Here is a 27,045-nt window from a genome sequence, read left to right as displayed (position 1 = left end):
TCCTCCACACCCTGAAGGGAGTGAAATCACTTTTGAGTGCCAAATACAAGACAGGTATTTGGTTTACACTGCTTTATTTAATCTCTTCTCCAGCCCCTCAGTCTCCTTTTTTGAGGATTAGAAACCCAAGGCTCCCAGGGATTAACTTGCCCAAAATCACTCAAACTGGATTTGAGCCCAAGGCTCAGACTCCAAAACCCATTCGCATATTTCTACATCTCCCAGGGGTGCAGCCAAGGCAGCTGTGAGCAAAATGGGGAGCTCCGGCCCAGAGGGCCTGAGGTTTGCTGCGAGGGTGAGGTGACTGAGAGGAGTATACGGGAGAAGGTGAGCACCAGTGCCTACAAGGCGGTGGGTGTGGATGTCCCTTGTGCTTAGAAACAGCCCCAAGTGACAGAGTCTCCACCCAACGTCACAGCTCCAACAGCATTTTATTGGGATCTGAGTCTACAGTTCACGTGTGGAGGTGAGCAGCAAGGCTTAAAAGGGGGTTGTACCCCCCTGGGGACAGCTCCTTCCAAATCTAACAAAACGCCAGGGGAAACCCTCATGCTGGGCCCCCAGCCAGCCAGGCTAGTCAAATCCCAGGGGGCCCGGGTCAGTGCGTGCAGCCAAGGAGCCCATTCTCCCCCTCCCCGACACACACACACACACACACACACACACACACACACACACACACACGAGGAGGAAAGCTCTCTGGCTTCAGAATTAGAATTGCCCCCATCCCCTCTACCTCCACCCCACCCCCAAAAAAACAGGCTTCTCTCCCCTCCCCGCTTCACACTGGCGTGACACAATCAGGCTGCGAGGGTCACGGCCCAGGGTCCTGAGCATTTGCATACATTTGCATAGATAGCAAGGCAGGTCCAGCTAAGACCTTTTTCTAGCAAAAGTGGTTTCAGTTCGGGGCTGGGTGATTTCCGCTCTCCTCGGTGAAGGATATCCAAGGACACCAAACGAGCCAAGGGAGGTGGCAGTTTAACGGTTCCCAGGGGACAGACAGCACGGGGCCTCAGCCCTGGCGCTGGCGGCTGTGTTCCTCCCTGGGCCCCACAACTCTGGGTTTCCGCCAGTGTTTGTCCTTCTTCCCAGACCTGTGGAGAGGCATGGGGCGGGGCGGGGGGGGGGGAGCAGTAAGAGGCCTTTAGACAACAACGCCACATCCACATGATGAGAAGGCGCTCCCTGAGGAGAGGGGACCCTGCTCCTCTTAAGACAGGCGACACAGGCAGTCACCATCAATCATACGGCGGGGGGGGGGGGGGGGGGGGGGGGGGGGGAGGGAGTGTGGCCAGACCTGGTCTCCCAGGATGAAGGCCCCAGCTGGGCAGGCGGGAAGATGGGAAGCAATCTCTCTTGCAGGTATGGGCAGTACAGGGTAACTTGGGAGGAAAAATCCCCCCAGCACAAAAGGGGACTCCCCAGGACCACTCTGGGGTGAGCACAGGCAGCTTCCTGACCCCAAGGGAAGACAGGAAAAGTACTGGCTAGGGGGGAGGGGAGACCTAAAAGCAGAGATAAAACCTCAAACTGAAGAACACCCCGCCACCACCCCACCCCAGCTCAGGGCCCTGGCTCCTTCACACCCCTTACCATCACCTCCTGCCTCCTGCTCCCACCGACCCAACTCCCCCACAGCTTGCCCACCTCTTCTTCAGTGCTTTGTCTCCAAAGAAGTGGCTGAAGATGAAGTCCTCAAAGTCATCCACCTCATCATCATCACCTGTCTGTCTCACTGCCACCTCCTCCAGGCTGTCCTCCAAGGCATCTACAAAGTCCCGGAAGCGGAGGCGGTCGTGGCGGAAGATACCGTCCTCACCAAAGTAAGCAGGAGAAAGGGGTAGCTCCTCGGTCAGTTGCCTGGCCCAGGGCAGCCGCGCCAGGTACGTCCTCAGCAGAGAGGCCAGCTCCTGTTGCCGCACAGGGGCCAGCTCCATGCCAAAGAAGGCCAGGCCCTCCTGACGGGCACACTCGTGCACACCCGAGCAGCCCTGGGGTGCCTGGTACTTGTGCCTCAACAGCTCTGCCCAGAGTGGCAGGGGGTCATGCCTGTCTTTAGCCCCCTCCTTCCACTGAGGGTGTTTCTGCCTTTCTCTGGAGGAGTGGGGGCTGCCACTTTTCCTGGGGGGCTCCTTAGAACCCTGTTGCTTGCTGTCCTTCTTGCTAGCCCACTCCTCCACCCATGGCTTGCCCTCCTTCCACCTCCCCGCCAGCTCCCTGTCCTCCTCACCCCCCCAGTTCTTCTTCTTTTCCCGGCCAGATTCCTCCTTCTTATGTTTCCAGTGGTCAGTCTTCCAGTCCCTCTGCCCATCCCACCACTTTTCCTTTCCGCTCCACTCCCTGGAACTCTGGAAGTGAGGCTCCTGATGCCAGGCCTCTGAGGCATTGGCAGGGACCCCGGGGCGCTGGCCCCAGTTCTCCATGCCCTGCAGCTTCTGGGCCAGCCTGTGACCAACCTCGGCCAGGCCAGCATGGGCTGGGTCCCCTCGGCCCACATCCCTCAAGCTCTGCTCCAGGTCCCGCTGCACAGACCCCAGCAGCCGCCGCTGCCTCTCCAACTCTTGCCTTAATGACTGGGCCTCAGCCTCTAGCTGTTTCTTCTGCTCCAAGAAGCCAGGGCTTGGTACCTGCCCCCTTGGGCCTTGCTCCTTGGTGACCCTGCCAGCCCGCAGGCCTCTGCCCCCATAGCGACACACCCCATCTGTGCCCCGGACACAGTCAGCCTCCAGGCCCTGGAGCTGGGCACGCAGCTGTTGCAGCTCTAACTCCAGGGCCCGCTGGGAGGCCTCGCCCTGCTGTAGGGCCCCTCGGAGCCGGGCATTCTCCTCTTCCAGCCCTTTGGGCTGATGCATCAGGCTCTGAAGCTCTTCCTTCTGGGCCTGGAATGGGAGTAGGGATGGAGAGGACAAGGAGGAGTCAAGGACGACCCCAGTGCCTTCTACCCTGATTCCATTCCATCATAGACTTTATGGCCTGGGAAACTCAGAGGACTTGGTTCTCATCCCCTGCCCCATCTTCACCCTTCACCAGACCCTGGGATCCCCAAATCCCATCACAGGCCTCAGCTTCTATGTCCTTTTTAAGCATACACTTCTCCGATTCACTGAAAGATAGCCAAGATGTGGCTGTCGTTGCCCAATTTCCACCTCCCATACCCAGAGCAGACATTACTAATTGATCCCAGCACTTCTTTCCCATTGAGCCTTGGCATGTTCTTCAAATCTTCCTCCACACAATGCTCCAGGTGGACCATGCCAATCAAGCACAGGTGGCATGCCACGTGAAGCAGGTATGCCAGTCCTGGCCTAACCCTTAGCATGCAGGACATGAACAGAGAACTGAGAAGATGACTTCACTATAGTGGGAAAGGGAGGGGATCAAGGTGTGCGGGTGAATACAGGAAACTTCTTTTGGGGGAGGACACTAGGACAGACAGACACCTGGCCTAGGGAGGGTGTGTAGCCCACCCACTCCTGCTTGTGCCCACCTGCAGCTGGGCCTGCAGCAGCCGGATATCCTGGTTCTCCTTGGCCAGCTTGTCCAGCAGAAGCGCCATGTTCTGCAGGCTGGGAACACTGTCAGGGGGCGCTGAGGTCGGCAGCTGCTGCTTTAGCCCATCCTAAGGGCAAAGGAGCCAGTCACCCCCGCAGCCCTGAATCTCCCCCATCAGGCCCCTCACACCAATGGAGAGTGTCACACATGCCTGCCCATCCCCCTCAGCCTCCAGCATCTCAGTATCCAAGCCGGTATCTGGGAAGACCTGCAGGTCTGCTTCCTCCATGGGCCCTGTGGGAAAGTGAAATCCTGAAACTGGCCCCAAGGCACACAGGGCCCTCTCCTCCCCCCCCCCACCCCCCAACACACACAGTCACCCTCCTGCCCTGGACCCGCCCTATGGCTGAGAGTCCAGCGAGGTAAAGGGTCAAGGGTCACCCTGAATAGCTGACAAGACCTATAACTGAGCAAAAAATGTACAGCCGCCAGCATCCCTACTCCTGACCCAGAGAACTGCCCCCATCAGCCTCCCTCAGGGCCGGAAGGGGACAGACACGAACCAGTCAGGGCCCGTCCTCACTCACCACTTTCAGCCTCTGACAGACCACCTGAAATGGAGACAGAGGAGTCTGGTCAGGCCCTCAGAGGAGGGGCTGGAATGGAGTGAAAGTGCGGCAGGAGGGCAGAAGAGGCCAGAGTGGAGGCTTAAGGCCTCATCAGGAGAGGGACCACTCACCGGAGAAGAGGAGGATCCCCAGGCCCAGCAGAACCAGGGCCCCGAGGAGACACATGTTGAGGGAGATGCCCAGCTCCCTGCCCGCACCCTCACCCCCGGCCTGGTCCTCCACACCCAGGGGGGCCGCAGGCTGAGGAGTGCTGGGCTCCCGGCCCCGCCGTCTCCGCAGACCCTCCACATCCATGTCGGTGTCGTCCTCACTGCTGGAGCAGTGGGCCTCCTCCCTGATCCAAGCTGGAGGAAGGGATGGGGACAGGGCAGTAAAGCAACGGAAGCGATGGGACATACAGAGAGACGGGAAACAGAAGCGAACACGAGAGGCCCCCAGCCCTGACCACAGAGGGGGCACGTGGAGACCCTGCCCACGTCTGCCAGGGCATTAGTGACCACGCCCAGTCTGGAGGCGGAAGACCAGTCCTTTCTTTTTTTTTTGAATTTTATTTATTTTTTATACAGTAGGTTCTTATGAATTATCTATTTTACACATATTAATGTATATATGTCAATCCCAATCTCCCTATTCATCACACCACCACACCACTCCCCCACTTTGCCCCCTTGGTGTCCATACATTTGTTCTCTACGTCTGGGGGGAGACCAGTCCTTTCAATCTGCAAACTACAAGAGCAGCTTTCACCCTAAAAGTGCACTCCTTCCTCCCACACGTGCCTCACGTGGAGCACCTTCCCGGCTCTGGGTTCTGCCCGAACCCTGGCCACTCCTTCCCAGTGCCTCTGCTCAGTCCCTGGCTCTTCCCGGTCCTAGAGGCAGAGGTCCCCCTGGCACCATTTCTGCTCTTCTCACCGTACACACAGTCACCTGCTATCTCACCCACCCCGCTGGCTTCCCCGCAGAGCAGATGAGTCCCTCATCAGTAACTCCCAACCTGGCCTCCCTGGAGCTCCAGGCGTGGACGTCTGTCTGACTGCCTCCTGGCTACTCCCACCTGGGTGTCCCTGGGGACCAAACACTCAACACACTGCCCTCCAAACTGGTTCTTTCTGGTGTTCCCCCACCGCAGGGCAAGACGCCACTGCTCCCACCTAGCCAACCTCAGCCCTCCCTCTTCACCCCACATGCAGACAGTTCGACAATTTGACACCTAAACATCTCAACGTCACTCGCCTTGTATCTGCCTTAGTTCAGGTCTTCCTCGGCTTTGTCAGTTGCCCCCTAAACGGCCCCAGCCCCCGGCCTCCCCCTCCACCCTGTCACCCCTCAACAGAGATGGACTCATACACTCCTCTGCCACCAGCGCTGGAAACAGCCTCCTCAGCACAGGACAGGGGGTCCCATCCCTTTGTTGATGCTGCAGCCTTGGCCTGGAATGTTCTCTTCCTCCTACCCTACCGACTAAAATCCTACTCTTTGCTCAAGGCTCCACTCAAATGACACCTCCAGTGTGGCCCTTTCCCCAGCTGTCCCTGCCTCTCCCTTCCCCTCGACCTGTCCCGTGACTGACCACCCTCCCCTTCCTTTTTTGCGCCCCTCATAGGTCTGACTTGCATCTTGGCTCGGTCTAGTCCACCTCTTACATAGGCCATGAAGCCAACCTCTTTCCCCAGAGCTGACACACGGAAGGGACTCAGGGAATGAGAGTTGCATCTAGAGGCAAGAAAAGAGGAGGCCCCACGGCAGAGACAAAATAGTCGACCAGACCCAGGCCCTGCCACTTACCTGCTGTGTGACTTAACCTGAGCCTCAGTGTCCCCAGGGGTGGTGGTGAGGTTTCACTGATACAATTTAAGGAGGGCACCAAGCTGCTAAGTCCTAGGGCCTGGCCCAGAGCTGTGTTCGTAGCGATATCTACTCCCACTCCCACACCTTCTAGAAGGATAGTGACAGGGGGAGACAAGGAGAACTCTCACCTGTTTGGGGGGATGAGAGCAGGCTGTTGGGGGGACTCTGATCCTCCAGGTCCTGTGTGTCCAGTCCCAGGCCTACTGCCTCGGGGGTCTCCTCCAAGTCTCCCTGGACCTCTGTGTCTCCTGAGCCAGGGGACTCCATTCCACGATCATCACCTTCCAGGACACCCTGATGCAGACACAGCTGTGAGCAGCTCCCGGCCCTCCCCATTTCCTACCCTTCCCCCAGTGAAGGTCCTCACCTTGGCCTCAGTCTCCTCTGGCAGAATGGGTCTGGACTGGGAGCTCTCACTCTGGAACAGGGTCTCTGTGGCAGGAGAAAAGGCTAAGGAGAAACACCACTACCCCCCAATGGAATGTGCTACACGGCTCTCTGGCTCCCACAGGCCCCAACCAAGTTGGAAGGGGAAGGAGAAAGCCAGGGTAGAATGGGGGAAGGTTTTAAATTGAGATTCATGCCAGAAATAAGACCAACCAGCCTCCCTCTCCCTGAGGAAACTGGGAAACACCAGAACATGGAGGAGAGGTGGCTGCACCCCACCCTCAGTAGGGCCCTGTTACCTTCTCCATCCAAGGTCCCAGCTAATTCCTCAGCAGCTGCCTTGGAGGGGCTCCAAGGGGCCTGGGGAGCTCTCTCGGATTCTAGGTCCATCCCGGATTCAGGGCCCAGGGTCTCCACAGGCAGGTTCTGGGGGGGAGGGGCACAAGCAGAAAGGCTGCTCCAGAGGAAGGACAGCAGGACGAAACCAAGGGGTGCTCTACTGGGGTGCCTGGGACTAGCCGCACTGCTCAGGGACCTCAACCCACATCTCACAAAAATATAATACACTCTGTAGTGGGCTGCTCCAAAGTGGGGATGGGGCAGGGGTCAGCTGGCACTGCAGCATCTCAGCTCTACACAGTGTTCGGCCATTCCCTAAGCTCACTTGCTGCTCTGAGAACTTTCAGAGGCCAAGTTTCTGTTAAATGAAGAAGCACCACTGGACCAAGGCGGTGGACCACTGTACAAACCTGGTGCCCCCCACCTCCCCAGAGAAGCCGGCTAGAGCCTGGGTCTCCCTCCCCACAAGTGACCAACTCAGTTATTGGTTGGAAGGTGGGAGGATGGCAAGAGAACAAAGTCCCCTGGATGCCTAAGGATCACGGTCCCGACCGCCGCAGGCTTCCCCACAGTTGCCCTCAGAACGGGCCACCCACTCTAGTTACATCTTCCAAGCTTTTCTGGCCTTTCCCCCCTCCCCACACACTCCTCTCCCAGGAGCTGACAGAAACGTGACTCACCCCAGCCACAGCCAGACTGTCTCCCAAGGTGCTCTCAGCCCGGCCGTCCAGCCACGGCCTCTCCTTTCTCCGCCTATGCCCCCTTGACAGGCCACCGCCCGCTCATCCCATCCATGGCTCCCGCTATCCTTCCAAGAATAATTCTTGACCTTAGTATGTTTCTTTACAATTTTCAAGTCACTTTTTTCTCATGGCCCCTCCTACCAGGCAAGAATCACAACTCTCCTTTTACAGGGGAGGACAGAGAGGTGAAACGACTGGCCCAAGGTACCCCAGCTGTCAGCAAAGGCACCTCAACAGGGCGCCAGGGCTCTGGCTGGGAGCGCCAGGGCTCTGCCGGCCAGCTCTGGCAGGGCGCCAGGGCTCTGCCGGCCAGCCCTAGTCCATGGGCCCTGCTCCAGCATCATCCTGAGAGCAGCTCCCTCACCCCCAACTGGTCTCCTCAAGGCCACTCAAACCCGACGCCTTTAACTCAAGCTCCTCACCTTCTTCCCTCCCTGCGGTATGAACATACCAAGCCCTTGATAAACCTTGTCCAGACACTCAGTCCCCCAATCCCGCTGGTCCCCTTCTCAGTGGCTTCAGGGCGCAGCGGTCTACTGGGATCCCGCCCCACCAACTACAACCTGGACTGCAGGACCTTCAAAACGCTCTCCCCCAGTTCCCGCCCAGCCCACACAGCGGCTGCACCCTCTGCCCAAGGCAGTGATGGTCCTGACTCCCTCCAGCTCAGAGCCCTTCCACGATTTCCCATCAAAGAGGAGGCCCGAATGCCTGAGCCAGGCCCTCCAGGCTTCTTCTGGAGGTTCCCAGGCTCTGGCCCAACCTCACTTCAACACCGTCTGACCCATGTCTCCACCTCCTCCAACGGACCTCCTTGGTCTCCCCCAACACGGCTCTCCCATTGCTGCCTCAGGACCTTTGCTCATGCTGGTCTCCCCACCAGAATATCTTCCCTGCTTCTCACAGCTTACCCCAGCAATTTCCTTCTTTCAAGGCATGGTCCAAGTCCCAACACCTGACTCCTGGGGCCTGATGGCCTTCTCCCTGCCACTAGAGTTCCTCTCACAGCCAGCAGGAGGTGATGCACATGATCACCAAGACCAAGGAAGGGGACAGACCCAGCAAGCAGCCCAGCCCTATAGGAACCCCCATTCCATGTGGCTCCCAGGCCTGCTTTTCCTACCTCTGAGCCGGCAAGCACCCAGCTATTGTCCGAGTCTGGGCAGGAGGCCATAGTTGCTGAGGTCCCCAAGGCTACTGAGGCTGCCACCTGCAGAGAAAGTCTTTCTTAAGGACCCCAGCTCCCTTCAGGGGAGGCAGGATGGAGACAGCAGCCTCGACCGGGTTCCAAGGTTTAAGGGCTGGGCAGCCACTACCACAGCCAGCCTGGTTCCAGTCTTCTGACCCCAACACCTCAGCTCTTCTGGGCAGTATTTGCCTTTCAAATCAGAACGTACCAACAGCCACAGTGAAGCCTGCCTCTGCCAGGGACCGAAAGAGCCCTTGGTAAACTGGGAAACAGAACTGACCTTGAAAGGTCAGAGAAGCATAGGGCTGGAAGGGCTTTGGGAAAAATCCAGGCCAACTCTCTCATGTTATAGTCAGGGAAAATGAAGGGAAATGAAGGCCAGAAAATGAAGGGAAATGAAGGCCAGAAAATTGGCTGACATGACTTGCCAACGATGAACAGCTAAAAAGAGGAACAACCCAGCCCTCCCTTCACCTCCCCAGACTTCCCCATAATCACCACCTTCTTCCCCAGAGCCTAGAAAAGAAGACTCAATGGCCTCCTTCACCCCCAAGTCACCCACCCATCACCCACCATAAGTCCTTTCTGTGGTCTAGTTCAGGGGTCTTGTACACTGGCTGCACAATGGAATCACCTAAGATTCTGATACAACTGTGTTCAAGCGTCAGGCTCAGGGAAGGATATTTTTTTAATCTCCCAAATGATTCTCATTTGCAGCCAAGGTTGAGAACAACTGGCATAGCTTAGATCCACCTCAATGTACCTTTAGTAAATCTCTTTGTCACTCTCACTCTCCATTCTAAGTTGTTTCCCTTCTTAGTAAACTCCAGAATTTCATCTTAGGGAACTTGAAGGTGACTGGCAAAAGGGATTTATGGCAGCTATCATGTATAAAGCACTTTACAGTTTGCAAAGCATGGACAAAAATCAGGGTTGTGGTCCTAACCCCTGCTAATCTGCTCTGACTTGGCCGGGTGGGCGTGGGAAGTTACTCCAGTTTCCAAAGCCTGACACAAGGCAGGATGAGAAGAGAAGGACCTACCCCTCCATCCATGGCCTAGACTACTCCCCCAGGCTGGCAATTGGGACCCGGCATAAAGGTGGAGGGATAGAGGAGCTGACCCCCTCGAATCTGGGATTGTGATCCTTTAGAGGAGACTACATGACTGCTTGTTGATGGACTAGAAAGGTGGCACGTGGAAAAGGACTCTGAAAGGAAACCCTGGGAAAAGGAAGTGAGGCTGGGGTAGAAGTGTGGCAGTTCTACCTTGGGAAACCACCACAATTCCCCCTGCTGTTTGAGCTAGTGTGAGTCCTACATGGTCCCCTAAAAACCTCCTGTGGCCCTTGCCAATCAAGATCCAAGCCCAGGACAGATGAAGGACCCCTCACAGCATCCCCCAATACCCATGCCTCCCAGACACATGCACCCATCCCACAAGGAGACAGGAGAATGGCTGCAGTGACTTCCCCACACCACGTCCAACAGCACATCCCTGGCCGGTTTCTACAGGCATCCACAGAACCATCACTGTGCTGCCTTCTGGTCTCAGGCCCCAACCCCGCCATTCTGTCATCATCTCCCCACCCCCAGTTGCTGCGTGTGACTCTTAACAGGTGGTGGCAGGAAGGAAGTAGCAGCAGCTTGGTCTGAAGTCCCTGTTTATCCCTGGCTGTGTACAGCCTGCTCAGGTCCTCCAGAACCAGGCACCATGGCAACCAGGGTGATGTCAGACACACTGTTTCCATGGAAACCAGCAACGGTATTTGGGTCAACAAGACAAATACTTCTGAGACCCGAACAGAAGACAGTCTGTTCCAAACCCTGGTTGATATCTCTATCTTGGTTGGGTTCACCCAACATTCCAAAAGATCTCCCAGTTCTCCCAAGCCAGCATCTCACTGCCTTATTAGGAAGTTCCTTCTGCTGTTTAATCCCCACCCTTCCCTGCTATTTTCAGATCTCTTTCTTCTCATCAACCTCTTGGAAGAAAACCCACCTCCACCCCCTCCTCACTACTCCCTCTCTTTTCATTCAGGCAGGATTCAACAAAAACGTCCTGTAAGGACTGTCAGGGACTTGTGCTGTTTCTAAAAGACAGCTAAAGGGGGAGCTCTCCCTCTCTGTACAAAGCTGGGAAGTCTCATCCAGCTAATTTCAACCCCTCTAAGAGTTGTTCCCCCAAACCTCTAACGCAAAGGACCTAGGAATTGTCTGGGGGACCCAGAGCAAATTTCTGTTTTGGAAACGGCCGCCCATGATCCCCCTTCCGCCGGCCCAGAAGTAACAAACAGCTCTGCAGATCCTCGGTGGGGCCCAACCCTTCAGAGTTCTGCCCTTCCTCTGCTCCATCCTTCCTCTCTTACGGAGATCTATGGCCCCTTCCCCGCTAGGGCATTACCTGACCCAGCTCTTGCTTCAGTCTTCAGCTGAACTTGTTGCTGGCTCTCCAGCTTCACAGCCCCGAGAAAGGAAGGTCATGTGACTAAGGACTGGCCAATGGAAAGTCAAGTTCCCTGAGGGGGCGGAAACTTTTGGCCAATAACAGCTAAACTTGAGAGCCAGGGGTGGAGAGCGGGTACCTGCAGAGCCCCTAAACCTGGGCTTACCTCCCGGTGGGACACTGGACTTCCAGCAAACTGAATCCTGGGTCACCTTCCCTCCTTTCCCAGTGTCTAAACAATTTCTGGAGGGAAGACCCAAAACTGAAAGGCAACGCGTGACATCTCCAGGACAAGCAGCCAGGTTGGTTCCAGGACAGACAGAGACAGCTGCCGGATGGGGGAGGGGAGAGTGGCAAATTATAGGTTGGAAATAGCCCTCCTGCCACTCTCCTTACCCTGCTCCGGTGCGGATTAAGGATGCCGCTGTTTTTTTTAAAGGGGGATGGGGGGGCTGAAAAGCATCCAAAAACGAAATCTGCTAGACCAAGGCAGCCCCATCCCCCACCCCTGGAGCTACGCTCGACCCCTAAACCAAACAACTCGGGAGTGGGAGTGCGGGCGCTAACCCCAGAAGCTCTAAAGGCAGTTGTCTCCCTGAAGCCTTGGAGCCAAAGCTCCTGCTTGGCTCCAAGCCTGGCCCAGGAACATGCTCAGAAAGGAAAGTTGTTTCTCGCAGCAGGGACACAGGGCGAGAGGTGGAGCCCAGAGGCCTCCCTGGGCCCTGCGGCTTGTACCAGGGTCAGCACAGGGGCCCGAGTCTTTCTGCCATTCCCACCTCCAGGGACCCTGAGGGATACCTATCCTCACCCCGCAACCATCCTGACCAGCAGTGCCTGCTTCATTCCAACCCTGTGCACCCCAGCAGCAAGGAGTCCTGGTCTGGATTTTCCAAGTCATTTTATTAACCCAACCGTACAAAACTTTCCCCACCACGTCTCTGCCACCCCCGCTTCCTTCCAAAAAGCAGTGGACTGAGAGGGAGAGAGGGACTGAGCTGACACGCCCACCCCCCTGCAAGAGCCATCTTACCAAATGCAGAGATGGGGGAGACCACAAAAACAGCAACCGATAAAAGAGGGGCAAACAGAACCACAAACACAACACAAAGCTCAGCAGTGGTGGTGGGGGGGGCTGCCATCTCTGCTGTTCCGCGGCAGGGAACACTGGAGAGAGGCCCAGAGGCCTCTCCCTTCTTTCTCACAGCCTCAGAGGCTGCATGCTGCACCTGGGCAGGCAAGAGTTCTGCAGTATACCTTTGTCTTCTCTTCACACCCTAGGGTCCCGGGAGAAGTGGGGGCAGGGGAACACCAGCTCCTCTCAGGGCCACACCCCAAGCCTGCCTCCCCCACCCCACTGAGGAATGTGTGCACGAGCTGTAAGGAAGAGACAGCAGCTGTGAGGGGCTCCTGCTCAGGCCGCTGGCCCATCTCTGGCAGGCAGTGCTTACAAAATAAAATAAAAACAAAGCCCAGTGCAGGACCCTGGCTGAGAGGAATGAGAACAGCTAGATCACCAGGCCGGAGAAGATATAAAGAATAGCAGGGAGAGAGAAACAAAAAACATCCAGGCTCTGGATTGCATTTTAGTACCATGGCAATAAGGGTCCTGCCACCTCCCCACCCACAGGCAGGGCCAGGGATCCTTTCATCAGGAGAAAAAATGAGGTATAAGGGCTCTGCGCCTCTTCAAGCTTTCCTTCAATCAAGCCAGGGAAGCAGGGAAGTAAGGGCGCCAAAAATTGAAGACCAGCGCTGCGAATAATGTGCAACAGATGGGGGGGTGTACAGCCAGAGTCCAGGCTTCCAGGACAGTCCAAACATGAAATATTCTGCTCTGTCAGACCACATATCCCAATTTTTAGCAAAAATATCGTCATTAGGGAAAAAGCACAAGAGAGTCTGAGAAAGGACCAGTGACTTTGGTATGAGGAAGGTATGTCCTGACAGCATCTCTTACCTACTGTCTTGAAGCCCCAAATCACCAAGAAACTGCCATAGCCACGTACTCTCCTGCTTCTTCAAGCTATTTGGTTCTCTGAGGGGGGAGGAGTTGGGTAGGTCTTGGAGGAGGCAAGGGGAAGGTAAGAAAAGGGGAAAATCTCCATTCATTCTCTAAAGCTGTTTCCCAGCACCCATGAAAGGGCTACTGCAGAGATGGGAAGAGACCCCCAACTCCTCTGGCCAGAAACCTTTAATACTGGACTCCAAAACCTAAGGCTGGGGGGCTAGATAGGAGTGTTAGGCACAGGTGTCGGGGGTATCCATCATCTGTAGAGGGGACACTCCTGCCCTTCAGGTCTTCCTCCAGCCTCTTTTCTCTTGCAGCCACACCCCTAGGCCTCCAGAGACAGCCACCAAAAATGGCTCTGCTTGGCAGGGCTTTGGTTTCCTGGACCTCTGTAGATGTCAACACGTAAGTTTCCAGAAAAGTGAGCAATCCAGGCTCTTCTGCCTGCCCATCTCAGTTCCTTTTCTGCCCCCAGGAGACACTGTGTTTCTGCCCCATGGGGATGGGAAGCCAGTGGAAACAAGGACCAAGAGCCAGACAGGAAAACCACCACCCTGGAAGAGCAGGGAGGAACGTATGCACTTCCTGCACACCTCGCCAGCATCACCCATCGTTAGCAGCCACCAGCTGCCCCATGCCCTCGCGGATGTAGACAGACTGGATCTCCTTGGTCTTGAGGCAGAGATCGCAGGCCCAGACAGCAGAGGCCTCAGTGGTCAGCAACCCATAGGCGCTCTCAGTCATGCCCGTGCACTCGCGGTGGAACCACTTCTGGCAGGAAGCCTCACACAGAATGGCATCTTGGTCGTCGTTCACCTCACTCCGACAGGCACCACATGGATACACCAGGCCTGGGGGAGGCTGGGGCCCTGAGCCCGCACTTGTCTTGCCAGGGGGTGCCAGGCTATTGGCATCTGGGGTGCCCCCACCCCGCCCACTGCTGTTTGGGGGAAAACTGGGCTGATTTCCATTAACAGCAGCAGCCGGGGAGCCTGAGTGGGGCTCCTGGGGAAAAGCAGTGGGAGCAGGTGGATTTAAGGGCTTCCCCCCATCCTCACCACCAGGGCCAGGAAAGCCAGGGTCCGGACCAGGGAAGGGACTTGTGTTGGGGGGCAAGCTGGGGAGGCCCTGACCAGGTCTCTGGAGAGGAGAAGGACCAAAAGGTGCCCCTGGCTGGGCAAAGCGTTGAGGGAGAGAAGGGGGGCCCAGCTCCCCTCTGGGAGGCTGTCCCATGGTGGGTGAGATCATGGGGCCAAATCCCCCCACGGGGCCTGGCATCATCTGCCCACCAGGCGGGCTAAAGTTTTGACCCAGAGGCTGGTTGAAGGGTTGGCTGGGAAAGTTCATGTTGCCTGGGGGAGGGTAGCCAGGGCCCTGTGGGGGCATGTTGAAAGCAGGGCCCATGGGGTTGGGAGGGAAGGGGGGGGGCTGTCGACGAAGAGGCTGGGGGCCTCCTCCACCCCCAGTGCCATAGCCTGGGGGTACCTGGCCTGCCATGCCCCCCTGTACACGGAAGCCCCCAAAGGGGACAGGACTGCCCAGGAATGGAGGGGCTGCACCCCCCACCTTAGGGGCTCCGAAGTCATCCTCAAAAGGGTTGGATGCGACCAGGTGATCGACCATGGGAGTCGGGGGTGGCGCAAACTCCGTCAGATGTGAGTATGCAGGGCCCTGGGGGAAAAGAGGAGGGAAAGAGGGTCATGGAGGGAGACGGAGAGCTAAACCAAGAGAGCATCAGAAACACAATACACATTTTTGGAAGCTGGTACTGGCCAGCTCAGATCTTAAATCAAGATGGACCTTAGAATGCAACAAAGAAACTGAGAGTGGAGAGCAGAACCAGCATAGTGCAGTAACTGTGTTTTGAAAACAGGCAGAACTACGCTGGAATCCTAGCTCTGACACTGAGTAACTTCAAGGCCCTGGCGCAGGCATTTAACTTTTTTAAGCCTCAGATTCCTCATCTGTAAAATAGTGACAATGTCCATCTCCCCAAACTGCTAGTTTTAGCACAATCCCTGACACTTAGAAAAGGTTCAGTAAGTGGTAGCTGTTAACATCATGTGGGAAACACGACAGCACAAACGGGGGAGAGAATGTTTCTAATCCTGACTGATAAGACCTTTGGTCAAACCATCTCATCCCCACCCCTACCCCTAAAATCTGTTATGAAGTTGAAGGAAAGGACCAGAAACAGAACAAGAAAGACAACTTTCTCTTCTCCCCGCGGCTTATGCAAAGTAGAGACATTGGAGGGGCAGAGCCCAAAGGGGCTACTAGGAATTACCCCTGCCACCAACCACCATTCACCTGAGTATTTGACTTCCTTCGCTTCTTTTCTGGGCTCTTCATTTGCAGACCTGGAAAAGTAGTAAAACGCAGACACAAGTTTCCCTGAAGTTTTCCCCAACCTCCTCTCTCGCAGCCATGATATAAGGAACTCTTCTAACTTCACTATACTCTTGTTTATTTACTTCACAGATACTAACAATGGTACACTTCGAAAAATAAATTGGACGCTACACTCTCAGCTGCCTCTTCCTTTAAATGAGACGCCCCATCTCTTGATACCCTCAGACTCCCAAGTGGCTCCTGAACTCCAGGTGCCCCAAACTCTAGGATCCGCAATCTGTGAACCCCTGCCCGCAACCCCTGGAGGGCTTCACCCACCCATCCTTTTCACCTGAGCCTCCCCGCCCTTCAGAGCCCTCAGCCAGAGGACCACCACCTCCCCCGCCCGCCAGCCCTCCCTCCGAGCTCCCCGACTTCTCGGCCTCGCCAGCCCCAGGCCCCCTCAGCGCTCTCACCGGCCTTGCCCTGCTTCCTCCCGGTGCTGGGTGGCGCAGGGGGCGGTGCGGGGCCGCCACCTCCCTCCAGCTTGTCCGGTGGGGGCGGCGCCGAGGCGGCCATGGAGTGGGGGACCGGGGTCAGCGGCGGCGGGGGACGGACGCGCCCTGGGGTTGCACCATGGCCCGGAAGGGGAGGCTGGGGCGGCGCAGGCCCCCGCGCGGCAGCAAGCCGGAGGTGCGGCGAGGCGGGGTCGGCGAGCCCGGGGGCCAACTGCACTCTCGCCCAGCCTTACCGCCCGCCCGCGGCCGCAGCCACAGGAACCGGAACTCGGCGTGGCAGCCACCACTGCGCACGGCAAGGAGGGGGAGCGAGGCCCGGGTCACACCCTCCCCCGAGCGCCGGGCGGGCAGGGCGGTACCAAGGCACGACCCTGGGGCGGGGGTCCGTCCCAAGCCCGGGAGCGCCGCGTGCCCGCTCACTAGGGCAGGCGGCGGCCGTGGGCTCTGCGGCTGGGCCGTACCATCCCCCGCCGAGGGGCCGCCGCAGAGGTGCGCGAGGGCGTGAGCGCGCGCCTGGGAAGCCCGAGCCGCCTGGGGTTCGGCCGGCCGCGATCCCACCCCGCCGCCGCGGCCCCAGTTGCAGACACGAACACCTCCTTGGACGATGGCCCCGCCCCCCCCACCCCGCCGCGCCCTCCCGGCGCCCCTCCTCCGCGAGGAGGCGCGACCCGAGCGAGGCCAGGTGGGCCGGGCCGCACCGCGCCCCGAGGCGGCCTCGGCCTCCCGCCACGGGGGGCCCACAGCCAACAATAGGCAGCGACAGGGACCAGGAGGCCGAGGTAGAAGAAATATGGACTTTAATGAAGATTCTTTCCCTTTGGTATAAGTGAGACCCGTGAAAACATCCAAACAAAAAGAAAAGAAAAAAAAGGGAGGTGAGGATTTAGATAGTCCACGCTCCCTTATCCACAAGGCCTAATGACAGAGCAGGGCCGGCTCCTCTGTCGTTGCGGCAGGACCCGGCCTGGAGAAGGGATTCAATAACTGCAGGTTTTAAGTGTCCCCAAGCCCCCGCCCCCGCCCGCCCCGTGTGAAACTAACATCCATTCAGCCAAACTTCTGCCTCCCAGCCTCGCGGTGGGAGGTCCAAGTTTCTCTAGTCCTAGCTCACACTCGGCCTCTGGTCTCTCAGAAAAGATAATGCTACCGGCAAAGGCCAGGGTGAGGAAAATGCCAATAGTTGTAAAAGGGCTTTGAAAAGTCAAAAAGGTGATGTATAAATCGATTATTATCATTTTGTGCTCAGGAATAAGCTATGGAAAACAAATTAGTAAAGTAAATCTACAGCCCTAAAATATATGCATATAAAATAAAAAACGCAGTTCCAAATCTACCGATGGTATCTGGGGATTGTCTACTGCTTTAGAGTCTCAGTGCCCCTGTTCCCACCTCCACAAAATCCACCTAGGATGACACTTCAGTCATCCCCCCACCACCCCAGCAGGGGGAGGCAGGGCAGAGGCTACAGGAGGAAGGGCTGTACTTTGGCTCTAGAGTATAACATGCATGCAACATGGGGGGGGGGGATGGACTCGCCAAATGTATATATAGACCCCCTGGGGTGAGGGGCCCCACCCAAGAGGCACTGAGCAAGAGGCAGGTCCATCTCCCCACTGGCTGGGAGGGGGCTCTGAGGCAATCTCTAAGAGCTGCATATCCCGGTGGAGAGGGGACAGCTGCCACTCCTGCCTCTGTTCACCCAACCTAAACAGGAGGGGGTACTGAGCAAGGAGAGGACGGGGTCCCAGAAGCCAAGGTGTCAGCACCCCCATGCTTGACTTCAGGGGCCCAAGAACTCTTTGCATAAAATATCTTCAGACCTAGCAGATGGTCAAAGGCACAAAGTTTAAACGCTGGGAGGGAGGGTTGTTGAGAGGGGTCTGGGGTACCCTGAGCCCAGGGGTAGACTAAGGGTGTGATTCATTCCCCTTCCCTGGAAGGGTGATTGCTCCACTGGGCCTATCACCACAGGACATTTCCCATTACAAGGAGGCACACTGCCCAGGCCTCCAGCACCCACCTTGGGGAAGGGGGTATCAAGTTGGCACAGGAAAGGCCCAGGGAAGGGGGCCACTCTGTACATTAATACTTTGGTGAGGTTTGGGGAGAAGCAGGACTCTACCCCTGGCTCCTGACTCAAACCCTCTCACTCAGCTGGACGCTGAACCCAATGTCCACACTACCCCCATCCCTACACAAGGCCAAGCCCACAGAACACTCCCAAGTGAGGTCCTGAGAATTGGACAATAGGGTGGAAGGGGTCGCAGGGTATCTTCTAGGAGAGAGCACTGGGACAGATCACAGTTTCCGCTCCACAGGTTGCTGGAGACACAGTTCGCTGCCCGCAGAGATGATGGGCAAGTGATTGTCCATGTGGTAGCTGATGAGGTGACTGACACTCTCAAAGCGGTGATCCTTTGTCCGAACCTGGGAAGTGGGAAGGGAGAAGGTCAATTCAGGTGAAGAGTCAAATAAGACCTCAGTCCCCAAAGCTGAGGAAGCTGGAATGTTCAAGAGGGTTGAGGCAGGAGAAAAAGATGGCAGAAGCGGGAGGGCCGTCAGTCCTGATCATTGAGGCTTCTCTAGAAAGAGAAGCTGGAGATAACCGTGGGAATGGGCAGGTCAGTGAACTGGGAAAAGGCAGAGGGGACATCAGCCCAGAAATCATGAAGCTGAGGGATAGCTACTCCTCCCCTGACCTGGAAGAAGGTGGTATGTCTCAGAAGAGGATACACAGTACAAAAAAGACATGCAAAGGAGGCTGAGGTTGCTGTAGAAGAGAGACCAAAGTTATGAGGGGCAGAGGGACAGTGCAGACAGGAGACAGAGCACTGGTCTGAGCCCTGAGTCTGGAGAAGCTGGGGAGGCCCCTGGCTCCTCTTGAGAGGAGATTTGGGGTGCCTAGCCTCTAACCATCTGACATTGAACATCACAACCTCTTAAGGATGGTTTTCTCATTTGTCAAAAGAGGGACTCAGGTGACATGTGCACCTTCCGGCACTCATGGGCATAAAGTTTGGGGATAGGCCGGGACTGAAGGGAAAACAGCTCAAGTTCAGGGATGTGAGAAGGGAAGGAACCCTAAGCCACTAGAGGGGGAATGCCAGGCACCTTGAGAGCAGGGGAGGCTCAGATAGAGGTGCCCAGCAGGTGAAGTCTAGAAAGCAGTGAAGCAGGAACAGGGCTGCACAGGAGGGTACTGCACCTTCCTCTCTGCCTCACCCACCCATACCCCTGCGATACTCACCACACCCTCAGGGTCCACCAGTAGCAGGTGCTTGGGCTGCCCACTCTGCAGGCCAGTGAGCACATACTGGCCAGGCGTGGTCGTGCTTTCCCGCACCAGGAAGTCCCCGTTGAGCTGTAGCAGTGCCTCGGCCTCCCGCCGGCTCAGCTTCCCGTGAAACCAGGGCTCCCCTCGGAGCTGCTCAGCCATGGCCACCAACTGGGGAGGTGGAGGCACCCGCAGGGCATCTTCAAAGGGCTCTGGGGGTACAGAGAGAGGGCTAGAAGAGGCAGCTGGCACAACACATGCTCAAGAGCCAGACCCTCAGGGAGGGGAGGCCAGGAAGAAAAGAGGAGGAACCAAGTGAGAAGACGCAGATGCAGGAAGGAGAGGGGCACACTCACTCATGTCAAAGAGGTCTCGGGGCGCGCTGCCATTGACGGCAGGATTGGGGGGCCCGGCCCCACCGCCTGCTTGCCGTGCCTTGTCTAGGTTCTGGACATTGACATAGGAGGGATCATCAAAGAGCTCTCTGCCTGCTGAGGAAAGGGAGGCTTTACAGTGATCCCCGCCCTGCTTCTCACACCCCACTCTGCCCCTCTCAGCTCCCTTCATACCTGGGCAGGGTGGCGGGGGCAGCATCTGTTTGCGGGCTTCTGGGTCTCCTCCAACAGGCTGCCCCACTGGCTGAAGGGACAAAAATAGGGTGAGACCAGAGGCCCTAACCAGACACTGCCTTCCTGGGCCCAGCCCACCTTCATGCAAGCAACTTACCAGCGTGGCTCCCAGGTGGCTAGGGGTCTGGGCACTGGGTGGAGTGGGTCGAGCAGCCCCCTGGGGGACTCCTTCCCGAAGCCTCATGTCCACCACCCCCCCAAGAGGGGGTTCCTTCCCAGGGAAGTCATTATAGTACTGATGGTCAGGTGGCTCTTCTTCCTCCTCATCCCAAGCTGAGCCATCAAAGCCAGCCATCCTGGGAGGGACAGGAGGAAGAGAAGAGCATGGGTAAGAGGATGGAGAACAGACAGAACAGCGGTCACATACTGGGCATTCCCTGAGGGGTAGGCCTGAGGCTGGGTGTTTCATATATATAATCATTTCATCCTCCTGGCAACCCTATAAGGTAGGTATTATTTCCTTCTTCGATTTTATAGATGAGGAAAATGAGGGTCAGGGGTAAAAGGATTTAGGTCTCACAACTAAAAGGTGGTGGAGCTGAGATACGAATTCAGATTTGTCTTTAAAGTCATGCCCTTGATCATTAAGCTGTCTCCCAAGAGGGAGGGGGAGCAGTAAGTACCGGGGAGGGGGGTGCTCCAGAGTCGTTTAACCTCCTCTAAATACTCAATACTACTGGTCTGAGGTGGGAAAGGTAAGGATCTCAGGAAAGAGCCATCCTCCCTCACCCAAATTCTTGACGGCTTCTAGAGGCAAGAAAATGAAGAACTAAACTAAATATGGAGAAATGCACAAAAGGACAGACCAGCAATGAGATGGCTGGGAAAAGAAAAGCCCATCTAGCCAGGGAAGAGCTGCAGCGTGGACGTCCTGGACTACAGCTCCACCACGGGCACACGACAGGAAGAGGTGGCCCGGCAGCAGGCAGGGCCTCGAAAGACCTTCCTGATGGCCACAGGAAACTTAAGAATAGCAGGAAGTGGGAAGCAGGGGCGCACAGGTTATTTCCTTCCCTGCACCTCTCTGAGCTCAAGTGTGGGAAGAGCAGACCTACTTTTCCAATTCCGGTCTGGGGCCCAAGAGCTGGCCGCCCCCCAACCCTGGCCCACTCACCTGTCATGGGGGGTGACCAGCTTGGGCGGGTTCCTGAGGTATTGTTTGAAACGCAACTCGAAGGCCTGGCCAATGGTGCTGATGACGTCCTGAGCAAGCCCTTCGGGACACTCCAGGATGTGGCAGGCTGGGGACACAGCAGAGGCCATCAGGGAGCTCGGGGGCAGCGTGGCCAGGAGGAGGCGCAGACAGAGGCCCTTGTCGTCTGTCCTCCACAGCCAGGAGCCGCAGGGTCCTGCTCACCTACCTCTCGGACAGCTGGCCCCACCCAGTGCTCCCCACCACGCCTCACCTCTCTGATTCACCGGGTCTTTGGCAACATAGGCGACATACTCGGCTGTGTCCTGGGGTGGACAGAGTCAGAAGAGGCCAGTTAGCTAAATTTCATAGCCCCACCTCACTCCTGACCCCTCAAACCCAGTCCTCTTCAGATATCACCTCAATCCTAGCACGCTCTATTCTCTAGCCAGTGTCTTTCCAACCCCTAGCCCCGTACTCTTCTCCCACCACCCGTGCTCCATTCCCCAACTCACCGGGTCCCCGCCAGACGCAAAGGAGATGGATTGCATGTGGTGGTTGGCGATGATCTGAGGGTTAGGGCAGGGGATGGAGAAGGAAGGGAATGACGTGTGTCAGGCAGCCTCAGGGCCCACTGGGCGCCCCCCACCATTGGCCCAGGACCCTGGGGTCCCAGTCTCATCCTTTTGGCTTCTCAACCCATGTCCTCCTAATCTCTTCCTTCCCTACCGTCCTGATGCTCCCAAGCCTTCTGTCCGAGTTTCTTGCCCTCATAACCGGGTCCTCACTTAGCCCTCCCATCAATGTTTCTGGTCCTGCCGCCCTAGTCCACCAACCTGTTTGCAGTCTGCGGCCATGAGGTTGAGGCTGCTGGTGGAGACGGTGAGAGTGATTGGCATTCCAGCAAATTTCAGGTTACTCCTCCCCAGGATGGAGCTGAGTGGACGGCTACAGGGCTAGGGAAGGGCCCAAGGATCTCAGAAGCTGGGGGCTCCCCGCACACCCCTGCCTCCTGGCCTCCTCCCCGCACGCCCCACACCAGCCTTCCCCCTGCTCCTCCACCTCTCCCGGCAGCGCCCCTAGCCCCATCGACCCCAGCTACCTTTCTCCTCCTTGTTGCCCCCTTAGCACCCGGCACAGCGTCACACACCAGACTGATGGCCTCCCTGGGGAAAGAGGGGTACTCAGACCCATGGCCTGCCTCCCACCCGGCTGGAGCTGCCACAGGGCTGGGGGAGGGGAAGGCCAGGCCAGACTCCAGGGGCACTCCAGGCTCTTTGTCGTGGCGGATTGAATTAAGGGCCTTTAATATTTGATGACACTGAGAGGCCGCTTCCTGGCTGATTGGGTTAGAGCCTCAGTGGGTCTGGGCCCACCCCCTTCCAGCTACCAAATGTCCCATCCCCTTCCCAAAGGCAGCAGCAACCTTCCATCTACCCCCATTTTCCACTCAAGCTCCAGCTGCCAGCTGCCTCTGCCACCTCCCCCACAACCCCCCAGGCTGCATAAGCAAGAAGGAGCCAGGTCAGAGTTGCCTCTCTTCATTGAGACTTCGACTCCCTTCCCTAACTTTCTCTCAATCCCCTTCACCACCCAAAGATGAGCCATCACTAGTGCCACTGCCAAGTGACCCACTCCCCCCTCCCCTCACAAATCCCAGGACCCCCACACTCCGCCCCCCGCCCCACCAACCTGGTGACCTGAGTCCGGGTGTTGAAGTCCAGGGCGCGCATTGACTGCAGGACCTCCACACATCCCATGTACTGAGGGGAGGGACGGGAGGAGAACAGTCAGCCGCCTCCCCCCACCTCTTCACAAAGAGCCCCAGGACTCTTCCCTGCTTGTTCCGTAACGTTGCAGAAGTTCTGCCCACTGCCCGTGGATACATCCCACGACGTGCAGAACAACAGGGTGAGGAGAGAAGGCAAGCTTGGGGGACCTCATGCATGTGGGAAGAGAATTCGGAGGGGAGTGACAGGCACTGGGTGGGATGGAGTGACATCTCCAGAAAGGGGGAGGAGACTGGAGGGGACAGTCAAGAGTCACTCATTCCAACACTTACTAAGGGCTTGTGCTGGGCTTTGTGCTAAGCATGGCAGGGTGGGGGTGGGGGAGTCACAAGAAGGAAGGGGCCCCAGACAGAGCTGGAAGGGAAGGGGCGAAAGAATCAGAGAAGGGGCAAGAAAGGTTTAAGAAACAGGACACAGAAACCAAAGGAGTTGCTGGGGAAGAGCAGGAAAAAAAAGACTAGTGAGCAGAGGAACTGGAGGAAGTGGGAGGGAGGATGTTCACTCACCCGAACCAAGTAGGAAACCCCGGGTCCCATGACTTTGTCGTTGGGATGCAGCCAGCCCCGCGTGGGCTTATTGACAAAGCTCCCGTGGCGGGTCCACTCCTCGCCCCCCAGCTGGCCCCCTTCCACCCGAGTCCTGCGCCCGCCGCCTCCACTCAGCTTGTTCATGTCCTGGAGGAGGGGCAGGGGGCCTGAGTCCGGCATGGCTGCCCCTACGATCCCCTCCCCATCCTCGGCTGCCCTTCCTGGCTCCCCCTTCGGCCCCAGGCGCCCCCCAGCCGGGTTGGCCAGCTTCAGGTTGCTCATCCGGGGGAAGAAGGAGCACAGGGTAGTGGGACTATCGTCCCCAGGCAGAGGTGGCAGCATGGGCCCCAGAGACGAGGCTGATGGGGAAGGCAGCTCCTCCGGTGGGGTGGACCCTGAAGCTCCCTCCTCCAGCGATGACAGAGACTCATTCCGAAGTGGGTTGTACTTGGGCTTGGGGGGCAGGAGATCCATGGCTGGAGTGAGAGGAAGGCTGCTGCCCAGCCTGGCCCCCCTGCCAGTCAGGGCAAGGGGGCCAGGCAGGGGGCATCCCAGGCCCTTAGCCTGATCGGACCTCTCTGGCCCAGGGATCTCAAGGGTCCTGGGGAGGGAGAGGGACAAGTGGCTCTGGCTCCCCAGGCTCAGACCCAGAGAGTTTCAGGCCCCATCCCCGCCCAGCGTGGAGCCTCTTCTCTAGCTGTGAGGAGAACAGGCTGGACCTAGAGCTGACTGGCTCCTCCCCAGGGGCGGGGAGCTAAGGGGAGAGACCAATCCCGAGGACAGTGCTGACTCACAGGCTCTGAGGGGCTAAGCCTCCAGCACTGCCCCAACCCAGAACTCTTACAGGGCAGAGCGATCCATGCCCGCCCCCACCCCGCCCCGCCCCGGTACAAACAACAAGTAATCTGGAGAGGAATAAAGTGGGAGTGGGAGGGAAGGATGGAGGAGTGAGAAGGAAAGGAGGGTGGCAAGAGGAGGTCTGCATCAATCCAAACCAGACATAGGCAGGCCAAAGGGAGCAGGAAACTAAGGGAGGGCAGCGGGGGGAATAAGGGAGGAAACAGAGGCAGCTGGGGGTGGGAAAGGGAGGGGATTCCTGAGCTCAGCAATTCCCTTCCTGTCCTAGTTGAACACTCAAACTCCCTCCTCCTCCAGCCCCGGCCACCCCCGGCGACCCCCCACCACTATCACACATGGGGTGGCAGCCCCAGGGAGCCTGGGCCATTAGCATCCTCTGCTACCACAGCTGTGGAAGGAGCTAAAGAAATGGGAAAAGGAAGGACGTGGTCCCAGTGGATGCAGGGAGGGGCCAAGAGGAAGGGCAAAGCTGGTGAAGTAAGGGGAATAAAGTCCAACCTGGGTGGTGCATCAGGGAGCCACCAGGCAGGAGCTGGAGCAGAGGACAGGCTGGTGGAGGCTTGTTCTCCATGCATGGCGCCTACCATGCCAAGGAGCAGCGGCCCATGCCAAGCACTCTTCTGTCCCCCTTTCCACAGCGAAGCAAGCTGTCAAGGGTAGAAGGGGTGGGGGCGGCCAGGGCATTGACACTAAGGTCAGCTCCCTGGACCTGCGGGTAAGCTCATACCCCTCCTCTTGCAGTAGTGACTGGGAAGGGTGCAGGTGTCCACCACAGAGCATGATGCCCCTCACGCCAGAGGCAGAGTCTGGCTGGAGGAAATGGGAGAGTGCAACAGTTCTCCAAGAGAAGTGGGGGCTACAGGCCATGAAGGGACAGAGGGGGCACAAGACAAATCTGCTAAGGAGAAAGGGGTGCCAGGAGAAGGACTGAGGATGGACACAGGGAACAGTCCCAAACCCATTCCTTCCGCCCACAGCTCTGCTCCACAGCTCTGCTCAAGGGGGCCATAAAGGAAGTTGGAAAGTGACCCAAAAAAGTAGTTGTAAAAGATACATATAACCCCCCAGGCTCACCGCAGAATTACCTATCCTTAAATTTACTTCAGAATATAAAAAGATGCAAATTATCATATGATTATAGCAATGAACAACACTAGCACTTAAAACATGTTAGATACTGTGCTTATCACCTCCCACTTAGTCCTCCAAGGAGAGCTTTGCCACTCCATGCACCACTCCCGAGAAGAAATTCTATCACTGTTTCCTAAAGACTCAGCGCCCAGGCATAGAGAGAATGAGGAAAGTATTCTGCCAAAGCCTCACACCCCCATCACACACACACACACACCAGGATGTCCTCATCTTTAGAGGTGGGCATTCTATGGGTGCCTGCAGGATCCAGAAGCAGGGAATGACCAACAGGTGTGAGCATTGTTAGAAAAGAAAGAGGAAGTAGGGCTTTTTAAATTTATGTAGGAAGAAAGGAGATTGCTACTGGGAATCCGGGTGACTGGAAGAAGCTGCGTGTGGCTTCTCAGCCCAGCAGGGAGGAGGAGGCAAGAGCGGCGGAAAGTAGCAGGAAATGGCGAAAGCTCAGGAATGTTTCCAGAAGGGAAGGCTGGGCAAGCGGGACCAGGAGGAATGCCCAGACTAGAACTCCGGTTAGGGGGAGGGGAAGAGCCAGAGAAGTGGTGGGGCCTGAAGAGTCCCTTAAAAAAAAAAATCAAACAGCAAAAAGGACACTATTACCTACACCCACTCCAAGCCACCGTTTTCTGGTGGTGGAAAACTTTCTCTCCTGTCACACCCACATGTTACACACCAACAAATCCGTGGCCCTACCCAGCTCCCGACGTACAGGTATGAGACAAACAGCTGTTTCTGGGGTGGAGTCGGTCCTGGGAGTGGGGCTGGGAATCTATGAGCGAGTCTCCCTCCCACTCTCGTACCAAACCCCAAGTCCAGCCCCCTTCAAGTAGGTCCACCCTTGGAAGAGGGTAAGGGAGAGGAAAAGGGCTGCCTCTAATCTCTGACTCCTCAGAGCCAGAGATGTGAACTTCTGACTTCCTACCCAATGGAGCATGAGAGCTCAGGAAAACTGAGCCAAAGTCCCCAAAGAGAAAAAGAACAAGGAAATGTTAAACAGGTGAAGTTTCTGGGATTGAAGACAAAGCTTCTGAGGCGATGACCCGGGTCCTACAGGGATAACGCTCCTGAGGGGGCGTGGCCCTCTCAGGACGCGAGCATCAGAGAGACTCCCAGGAGGCAAGGCTTCTGGACAATCAGACGTGGATTAAAGAAGGGGCGGGGCTTCTAGAGGGGAGGAACCCCTAGAGAGGCGTGGCTTCTTGAATTCGAATAGTTCTTTGAGGGGCAGGGCTCTGCCCTTTCGGGAGATAGGCTTTTTGATAGACAGGAGTTGGCGGAGAATCGTCGCTAGGAGGCGGAGTTTCGGGGAATTGGAAGGACTAACGTAGGGTTTCTAGTAGTAGGACCTGGAAGCATGTCTGGGGGTGGGACTTCCAGGAAAGTCGGGCGACAGAGTGGGGTCGGGGACAATAAATAGAAAACAAGTCGGGGTTCGGGGAGCCCCCTGAAGTTGGGAGGTGGGACTTCCGGGGAGGGGGTCGCAGGGGCGGGGCTTATAAGTGAAGACCGGAAGTAGGGTCCCGGGAGAGGGGTTCCGGGGAGGAGGAGTGGGTCACCTAAGGAGAAAAAAAGTCCCAACTCACCAGGGCTTCATGGAGTCTCCGCACCGCACCGCGGGCCGATTTGGTTCCGGATCACGCCACTGCCTTCTTAGGTCGCCGCTCCAACTTTCTCCCCGGGCCCGGCCTCCCTGGAGAAACTTTATTGCACTCACTTCCGGCCTCACTAACCCCTGACCCTCTACCATCGTCCC

At 57.1% G+C, this 27,045-nt stretch overlaps 2 protein-coding genes across 11 annotated transcripts; both read right to left on the bottom strand.

Annotated features, from left to right (window-relative positions):
• Positions 1-412: 412 nt before the first annotated feature.
• Positions 413-16,498, bottom strand: PBXIP1 (PBX homeobox interacting protein 1). 6 transcript variants are annotated; one of them, XM_073806844.1, is made up of 13 exons: positions 15,892-16,496; positions 15,395-15,444; positions 14,651-14,755; positions 8,567-8,653; positions 6,661-6,787; positions 6,342-6,406; positions 6,103-6,268; positions 4,235-4,468; positions 4,083-4,106; positions 3,707-3,789; positions 3,491-3,622; positions 1,651-2,882; positions 413-1,097 (listed from the first exon to the last, which is right to left on the bottom strand). In XM_073806844.1, exons 1-13 carry the CDS (start codon positions 15,992-15,994, stop codon positions 1,016-1,018), a joined length of 2,490 nt encoding a protein of 829 aa, XP_073662945.1. In that variant the 5' UTR covers positions 15,995-16,496; the 3' UTR covers positions 413-1,015. The 6 variants fall into 6 exon arrangements, with proteins under 6 accessions (XP_073662945.1, XP_073662949.1, XP_033713836.1 ...); XM_073806848.1 differs by lacking the exon at positions 4,235-4,468 and having other exon boundaries at positions 15,892-16,498; XM_033857945.2 differs by lacking the exons at positions 14,651-14,755; positions 15,395-15,444; positions 15,892-16,496 and adding exons at positions 7,381-7,503; positions 11,035-11,050.
• Positions 16,499-16,713: 215 nt separating this feature from the next.
• SHC1 (SHC adaptor protein 1) lies at positions 16,714-27,034 on the bottom strand. 5 transcript variants are annotated; one of them, XM_033857977.2, is made up of 14 exons: positions 26,876-27,033; positions 24,642-24,790; positions 23,265-23,432; positions 22,661-22,731; positions 22,071-22,134; positions 21,805-21,924; positions 21,484-21,537; positions 21,243-21,294; positions 20,951-21,077; positions 19,934-20,132; positions 19,777-19,846; positions 19,564-19,698; positions 19,181-19,419; positions 16,714-18,360 (listed from the first exon to the last, which is right to left on the bottom strand). In XM_033857977.2, the coding sequence occupies exons 3-14, from the start codon at positions 23,427-23,429 to the stop codon at positions 18,232-18,234; spliced, it is 1,425 nt and encodes a 474-aa protein (XP_033713868.1). In that variant the 5' UTR covers positions 23,430-23,432; positions 24,642-24,790; positions 26,876-27,033; the 3' UTR covers positions 16,714-18,231. The 5 variants fall into 5 exon arrangements, with proteins under 5 accessions (XP_033713868.1, XP_033713847.1, XP_033713858.1 ...); XM_033857956.2 differs by having other exon boundaries at positions 23,265-24,790; positions 26,876-27,034; XM_033857967.2 differs by having other exon boundaries at positions 19,564-19,695; positions 23,265-24,790; positions 26,876-27,034.
• Positions 27,035-27,045: the final 11 nt, after the last annotated feature.

The sequence above is a fragment of the Tursiops truncatus genome, chromosome 1, assembly GCF_011762595.2.
Source record: "Tursiops truncatus isolate mTurTru1 chromosome 1, mTurTru1.mat.Y, whole genome shotgun sequence".
In the NCBI taxonomy this organism is placed as follows: Eukaryota; Metazoa; Chordata; class Mammalia; order Artiodactyla; family Delphinidae; genus Tursiops; species Tursiops truncatus.
The sequence above is the reverse complement of the archived record's forward strand: the minus strand, read 5'-3'. Positions and strand labels throughout refer to the sequence as shown.

What these genes read in the sequence shown, in the direction of transcription:
- PBXIP1 (XM_073806844.1), bottom strand. Translation starts at nt 15,994, where the DNA reads ATGGCCGCCTCGGCGCCGCCCCCACCGGACAAGCTGGAGGGAGGTGGC. An exon ending in TCTGTCAGAGGCTGAAAGTG is followed by an intron (nt 3,790 to 4,082) that starts GTGAGTGAGGAC and finishes ACTTTCCCACAG; the next exon opens with GGCCCATGGAGGAAGCAGAC. An exon ending in GACAAAGCACTGAAGAAGAG is followed by an intron (nt 1,098 to 1,650) that starts GTGGGCAAGCTG and finishes GCCTCTCCACAG; the next exon opens with GTCTGGGAAGAAGGACAAAC.
- SHC1 (XM_033857956.2), bottom strand. Translation starts at nt 23,759, where the DNA reads ATGGATCTCCTGCCCCCCAAGCCCAAGTACAACCCACTTCGGAATGAG. An exon ending in TTGCGTCTGGCGGGGACCCG is followed by an intron (nt 21,295 to 21,483) that starts GTGAGTTGGGGA and finishes TGTCCACCCCAG; the next exon opens with GACACAGCCGAGTATGTCGC. An exon ending in TGGTGGACCCTGAGGGTGTG is followed by an intron (nt 18,361 to 19,180) that starts GTGAGTATCGCA and finishes CCCACTTCCCAG; the next exon opens with GTTCGGACAAAGGATCACCG.